The sequence below is a fragment of the Entamoeba nuttalli genome (assembly GCF_000257125.1).
Source record: "Entamoeba nuttalli P19 unplaced genomic scaffold asmbl_8600, whole genome shotgun sequence".
Lineage (NCBI taxonomy): Eukaryota > Evosea > Mastigamoebida > Endamoebidae > Entamoeba > Entamoeba nuttalli.
In genome coordinates this window covers 1-6,993 of record NW_008579217.1, presented here as the reverse complement: position 1 = coordinate 6,993, position 6,993 = coordinate 1, and the positions used below count along the sequence as shown (strand labels likewise).

Sequence of the window (6,993 nt, the reverse complement as noted above, 5' to 3'; positions counted from 1 at the left end):
AGAGTTTAGAGGAAATAAAGTAGCAATTAAACAAATGAAGAATATGGCAGGTGATAGTGAAACAATTGAAGAATTTGAGAAAGAAGTATCAATGTTAGATAAGTTTAGAAGTGATTATATCATTCATTTTTACGGAGCAGTATTCATTCCAAATAAATATTGCATGGTAACAGAATATGCAGAATATGGGTCACTACAAGATTCAATTCATAATTATTCCAAAGACAAAAAACCCGGACATAAATTAAGAATAAAATTTATGATAGATGCTGCAAAAGGAATTGAGTATCTTCATTCAAATGGAATATTACATCGAGATATTAAACCAGATAATATTCTTATTGTATCAGTTAATCCTAATACTTTAGTTAACGCTAAACTTACAGACTTTGGGTCATCAAGAAATGTTAATATGATGATGACAAATATGACATTTACCAAAGGAGTTGGAACACCAATGTATATGGCACCTGAAGTTCTGGATCAAAAGAAATATAAAATGCCATCAGACATCTTTTCATTTGGAGTTAGTTTATTTGAAGCGTATATGTGGAATACTCCATATCCAATTGAAAAGTTTAAATACCCATGGGATATAGCACAATTTATTGGTTGTGGTAAACGATTAGAAAAGCCAAATAAAATGCCAGAGTGGGTTTATTACATAATAAGTAGGTGTTGGGATGAAGAGCAAACAAAACGACCTGAAATTAATACTGTAGTAAATGAATTAGAAAATGGATATAATAATATGTGAAAATGAAATATAATAAAATTAAATTATTGATAAATTGAATTAATATAATTTCTAATTTAAATTTTTATCATATCTTTTTTAAAATTGAACTGGAAACATAATTCTTAGATGGACACTCTCCATCAAAACAACCCAAATACACAGCTTCCACATACTGCTACACCACTTACACTTATGAGTGAAGAAGAAAAAAAATTAAAATATTTTAAGACTCAATTATTTCAACCAGAATTTACTGACGAAGCATATTCAATGAATATGACTAACATAACAAAATTAGTATTTGGAAAAAAAGATCCAGAAACGAGTCTAATTGAATCAGCTTTTAAAGAGTATACTAACACAGTAAACTCAAATAAACAAAGATTAGTTAAAATTGATAAAATGATATTCACAATTAGAACTTATCTTCATCTTCCTAGCAAAACAGAACAAGACATTATCCTTAAAAAAAAAATAGAAAAATATTTAACTAAAATTAATGAAAATAAAGAAGCAAAAGAATTTAAATTAAAATTTGACGAATATTCTAAATTAGTATCTTGTCAAAATATTGGAAAACTTCCTATTGAACAACAAAAAAAAGTTATGGAAGCAGTTTCATTTCTTTGGCCTTATGAAAGAGATAGAAGAAAACAAATTGAAATATGGGAAGAAGACATTGGAAAAATATATTATTGTTTATCTATGGACACAAATTATTATACTAAAATAGATTTAAAAGATCAACTAAAAACATTAAAACGTATTTATGAAAGATTTTTTACTTCTGAAAATTATGAAGAAGAATATGAACGTGCTATTAATATGCAAAAGAAAGTTTGGAATTTAAATAATACAACTAAGAAATATCTTATGAAAATTACTTCTTTACTCTTCTCTATTAAGTTAATTCCAAAAGAATATAACCAATTATTATTATCAATACTAAAATCATATAAACAACGTATTAATCAATTACATCATATTTATATAACATGTAAGAATCTTGCTCAATACCAATGGTCATTAATAAGTAATAGAACTTATTACGATGCTCATTCAGTATCAACACAACTTTATAATTTTCGTATGTCATTAAAAGAAATTAATATAGAATTGACTGAAATCTATTATAATGTTTGGAGTATTAAAGAACGTATTCTTTGTATTGGTACATCAAGACAACATGATATAGAAAATATAGAAAAGAAAATTCAAACATTGAATGAAGAATTTGATGTATTACAAAAGTCACTTGGAACAAAATATATAGAAGAAAATAAAATATGTAGTGAAGAAAATATTCAAAAAACAGTTATTTTAAAACGTAAAATTGGACAAATGCTATTAAATACTGATAAAGTATTTACCGATTCTGATCGTGAAGCAAAAATTAAAGTTGAATTAAGTAATTTGACTTCAATTGAAAAGGGTTGTAAAAAAAGATGTGACATCCTTAATAAAATGATTAATGGAGAAAAGGAATTAAATCCAGTTGATGATGTGTCTGTCTTTATTGAATATGAATTACTTGATGTAGAATTTCTTTCTATTATGAAGTTTTGTAGAGGAGATCCAATCTACATAGAAAGCTCAAGTGAAAGCTCTGAAATATCAAGTGATTCTGTAAATTCAATAAATGATAATGGTGATGGATCTGTTATTATGGAGAAAAAAGAAAAAATAACTTCATCATCTGAAGATTCTGATTCATCTATAAATTGTAATGAAGAAAGTGGTTCTATTGTTATTAAGAAAAAGAAAGAAGATTTAACTTCATCATCTGAAGATTCTATTGTTCAAATTTAACAGATAGTCCATTCAGAATTGTATGAAGATGTGTAATACCTTAATAACAATTTTGATTAATTTAATTTAATTAATAAAACTAGTTTTAAGTTTATGTTAATGGATAATTATCATTATTGTTTTATCAACCAACTCTCATTATCTTAATTATAAGAAAATAAGACAAGAAATGAAAACCAAACAGACTTTTTATTTAGATAAAAATTATGAGATCAATTTAGATTAACATCAAAACGATAGCTGAAATAAAAAGAACAGTTAACAAAGAAGAACCACAAATAACTCTTGCCTTTTGTCCTTCACCAAATAAATATTGGTCATCATCATAATTGTAAACATTTTCATCTTGGCATGTCATTTTTTGAGTAAGGTAACTATCATCACAATGGTCATCAGAGTATCGTTTAAGGGTAATAGTCGTTCCATCATTTTCTTGACTAAATGAAACTTCGTTAGATATTTTAGCACAAGTTGGTTTAATATATAATGGAATACCTTTACCACTTGGAATAGTAATTTGACTAAAATCAATATCAACTTCTTTAATTTCCCAATCAACTGGTGCCACAGCAGCACCATTTACAGATGTACAATATTCGTCTACATAATATTGTACCTTAGGTTCAGTGTTAGAAAATTTGACATAATAACTATTTCCATTTGATAAAAAACGGTAATAAGTAAGACAACTATTTAATGGAGCACCATAAAACATATTTCCATCACTAGTATAATTTGTAACAGCAAGGTATTCCTTCTTTTCTGCAAGAGCAATTGATACGAGTAGGAATAAAGCAAGCATTAACTGAACTTAATTTGATAAGAGATGATAGAATCTGGTGGAATAATTTCGTTTTGGTGGAAGTTTTTTTTAGGTTTTCATAATTTTTTAAAATTTTTAAGGGTTTCATAATTTTTTAATCAAATTTGAAGATTTTATTAAAAAAAAATATTCTTTTTGTATCTAAATATACATAATTCTTTTCAATAATTCTTTTTCTCAGTTCTATTCTCTCTGACATGGATCCAGTTGAGTCATTAATGATTGAAATACATTCTTTACAAGAAGAAATTGGATTTTTGCACCAAAAAATCGAGACTCTTCAGTTAGACAATTATGACTCCCGACTAACATTAATGGAAATTGAATTATCAAAAAAAACTGTTGCTTATGAAGAGTTAGAAGAAAAATATGTTCAGTCATTAGGAAAACAAAGTGTTTTATCAAAAGAAAAATCATTATTAGAAACAAAAGAAAAATATATGCTCGTTGAGTACCAAAGTAAATTACAAGAACTTCAAGAATGGTGTGAAAATCTTAAACAGGAAAATAAAGCTTTGAAAAGTGGAAAAAAATTTGATAAAAAACAAAAAATAACAAAAGGTGTTATTCAACCCCCTCAAACTATTAAAATAGATGAGTCTGTTATTCAAAACAATAATATTCAAACTAATCCTTTCTTAGACCCTTCTTTAAATCAAGAATTAAATAATACAACACCACAACCTGATATACAAAAAAATAAAATTGAAACAAACCCTTTCTTAGACCCATCTCTTACACAACAACCAATAACTACACATGAAAAAACAACTGAAACTAACCCTTTTTTAGATCCTTCTTTAAATCAACAATCAACAACTACTCTTCAAGAAAATGAAATACAAACTAATCCTTTTATTGATACTTCAACAAAACAACAAAATCAAAGTTCAAATCCTTTCACTGATAATTCATCTCAAATGTTAAATCCTCTTAACAAAACTGAAAAAAAAGAAACTAACCCATTCTTAGATGAGTCATTGATAAATCAAATGACTCAACAAAATTCCAATCAACCTAAGTCAGTTTCAAAAGGTTCTTCACAAGTTAATGTCATAATTCATTCTACAAGTACAAATGAAATAAAAGAAAAAGTTCCAGAGAAAAAACAATTTGTATTAGAAAAACCACAAGTTGTTATTAAACCAGAATTTTCCAACTTTGGAGTTGATGATTCTTCATCAGATAATGAAATTATTACAAAAAGTACGAATAATCAAACAAAAGGACTTATTGAACTAAAAGAGAAAAATGAAGTATTAAAGAAAGAAAATGAAAAATTAAAATTACAATTAACAGAGTCTATTGAAAAAAATAATGAATTAGAATCTGTTATGAAAAGAAGTATTGATGACAAAACAACCATTATTCAAACATTACAAAATAATATTGTTTCTTTAGAAAATCAATTAAAACAATCAACATTTAAACAAAAACAATTAGAAAGTAAATTAGAAGATTATACAAAAGCTTCATCTGAAGAAGTAGAAGAAAATAATAATTATTTATTACTTAATGGAATTTGTGTTGCTTTAAAAATGGGGAATCCTGATTATGAAAAAACTCATTTAAGTGTTAGTACTCTTTTTGAACAAGTAAAAAATAAAAAAATACCATTATGTCAATGGCCCTTATATGTTTCTACAACATTTGATAATGAAGTTAATGAAAGAAATGAAAATGATGTAGTTTGAATATATTATTTTATTATATTTTATCATCAATTTATCGTTTAATTTAAATGAAACAAATAAAAGAGATAGAATACTTATTTTAATTCAATAACTGAAATAGATGACCAACCATTTTGTATAGCTGTAGTTGTTTCTTGGTTATAAGGAATAATAGCATTTAATGAAATAGTTTTTGGAACATCAAAAAGGTCAGACATTTTACCATTATAACGAATAGAATGGTTTTTCTTAATAAATGTTCCAATTGAGAATATAGCAATTCTATCTTCTTTAATCATCATAGTTTTATTAAATGGTTTAATATAATAAGGATGAGGAATAAATGGATCATTAACTATTGAAAAAACGTATTCTGAGCCATCAGAAATAGCTACACCCATTTGAGTTGGAAAAATATCATGATAAGTAGCAAATGAAGTTGGTTTATTGTTAATAGTTAATCTAAATAACAATATCCCTTTCTTACAAGATTTAAAAACATTTAATAACCCAGCGAAAGAACCGCTAGTTGCATCTATTCTATAAATTACATTAGCTGATTTTGCTTGAGTAATTTTTAATATAGTTTCAATTTCAAAATTATAATTAACAACAGGTCCTGGTTGTTGAATATGTTTTATTTTAGGTGGAACAGTATATTGAGAACGAATAGAATTATCTTCTTGTTGTTTTCTTAATGAAGGAGGGACATATGCAGTTTCATTAATTTGTTTCTGTTCATTTGGATTTGAAACAATTAAATCAACACTTATATAAGATTTAATTAAAGAAAGAATTTGAGGTGAAAAAGAATTATATTCTTCTTCTGTACATTTAATTTGTTTTAGTCCAAGTTTTTGTAAATAAGAAAGAGTTGTTTTATTTAATGAAGAAATATTAATACAAGAAGGAAACTTATTATTTTCAATTGATGTTTTACATGAAAGAATATCAGCACTATTAAATGAAAAATAACTTTTTAAGAAACTAATAACGTCTTTGTCAATATTTTCATCACAACATTTTAGAATAGCTAATTCTTTAGTTTGTATATTTAATATTTTTAAAACAAGATGTTCTAATTCATTTATTCTTTGAATAAAGTCTGTTTGTGCAGTTTGCATTATTTACTTATTTAAAAGTGAAAAAGAGGGTTTTTTTTTCATTTTCTTTAAAAAAACTTTTTTTCTATTTAAAATGTACTAAAACTATAAAAACATTACAATTTTTCTACTTCCCAGTTCGAACATATGATTCGTATAATTTTCCTTTTGGTACATTTAAAGTAGAATTGTCTCCAAGCATTGCCATAAGAATAACATTAATTTCTACTCCAGCTTCAACAATTTCACTTTGGTCATAAGTGTTACTATCAAATTCTATTCTAATGAATCTTTCCATTTGTTCAATATCCTTTTGAGTAGCTTTACTTATTATTGTAATGCCATCATGTATTGCAAGGTCAGTAAGATAATTATGAAGATACACTTTCTTAAGATGTTCTACTTTCCTATTAGCTTGTTTAGGAGTCATTCTTTGAGAAAAATTATTATAATCTTCTTCTGCACGTTCATTCAAAAATTGTACAACATTCATTTTGTCTTTCCCAAAATCAATTTCAATTAAATCAGGAAAACAAAAATTTACGGTTGATCTCTTTTTTGGCTTTTGAAATGAAAATGAGAATTTACGATTTAATGCCCAAATTAGAAATGACATTTGAGCCACTTCTTTTGTTTTTTTATCACGACTTTGTTTTGTTTGAATATTTTTTCCATCAAGACATTTCTGAATACCTTTTCTTGAGTGTGACTCAGAAGAGGACATCCCTTTGTTTTATAAGATTTTATCATTTCTTTTGTAGTTAATATTTTTTTTTTGATTTTTTTTCTTTATTCATCTGATAATTCAATGAGCCGTCCAATACCTGATAAACAAGTCTCTGAAAT

General features: G+C 25.8%; 6 protein-coding genes across 6 annotated transcripts; 3 read left to right on the top strand and 3 right to left on the bottom strand.

The window, feature by feature from the left end:
- Window positions 1–43: 43 nt before the first annotated feature.
- Window positions 44–757, top strand: ENU1_187850 (tyrosine kinase, putative; the record flags this gene model as incomplete). The annotated part of the gene is made up of 1 exon (XM_008861712.1): window positions 44–757. The coding sequence occupies one exon, from the start codon at window positions 44–46 to the stop codon at window positions 755–757; it is 714 nt and encodes a 237-aa protein (XP_008859934.1).
- Window positions 758–865: 108 nt separating this feature from the next.
- Window positions 866–2,548, top strand: ENU1_187840 (hypothetical protein; the record flags this gene model as incomplete). The annotated part of the gene is made up of 1 exon (XM_008861711.1): window positions 866–2,548. One exon carries the CDS (start codon window positions 866–868, stop codon window positions 2,546–2,548), a length of 1,683 nt encoding a protein of 560 aa, XP_008859933.1.
- A 217-nt stretch (window positions 2,549–2,765) lies between these two features.
- ENU1_187830 (hypothetical protein) lies at window positions 2,766–3,350 on the bottom strand (the record flags this gene model as incomplete). Its single annotated transcript, XM_008861710.1, has 1 exon — window positions 2,766–3,350. One exon carries the CDS (start codon window positions 3,348–3,350, stop codon window positions 2,766–2,768), a length of 585 nt encoding a protein of 194 aa, XP_008859932.1.
- Window positions 3,351–3,568: 218 nt separating this feature from the next.
- On the top strand, window positions 3,569–5,065 carry ENU1_187820 (hypothetical protein; the record flags this gene model as incomplete). The annotated part of the gene is made up of 1 exon (XM_008861709.1): window positions 3,569–5,065. One exon carries the CDS (start codon window positions 3,569–3,571, stop codon window positions 5,063–5,065), a length of 1,497 nt encoding a protein of 498 aa, XP_008859931.1.
- Window positions 5,066–5,139: 74 nt separating this feature from the next.
- On the bottom strand, window positions 5,140–6,168 carry ENU1_187810 (hypothetical protein; the record flags this gene model as incomplete). The annotated part of the gene is made up of 1 exon (XM_008861708.1): window positions 5,140–6,168. The coding sequence occupies one exon, from the start codon at window positions 6,166–6,168 to the stop codon at window positions 5,140–5,142; it is 1,029 nt and encodes a 342-aa protein (XP_008859930.1).
- Window positions 6,169–6,274: 106 nt separating this feature from the next.
- Window positions 6,275–6,871, bottom strand: ENU1_187800 (hypothetical protein; the record flags this gene model as incomplete). The annotated part of the gene is made up of 1 exon (XM_008861707.1): window positions 6,275–6,871. One exon carries the CDS (start codon window positions 6,869–6,871, stop codon window positions 6,275–6,277), a length of 597 nt encoding a protein of 198 aa, XP_008859929.1.
- Window positions 6,872–6,993: the final 122 nt, after the last annotated feature.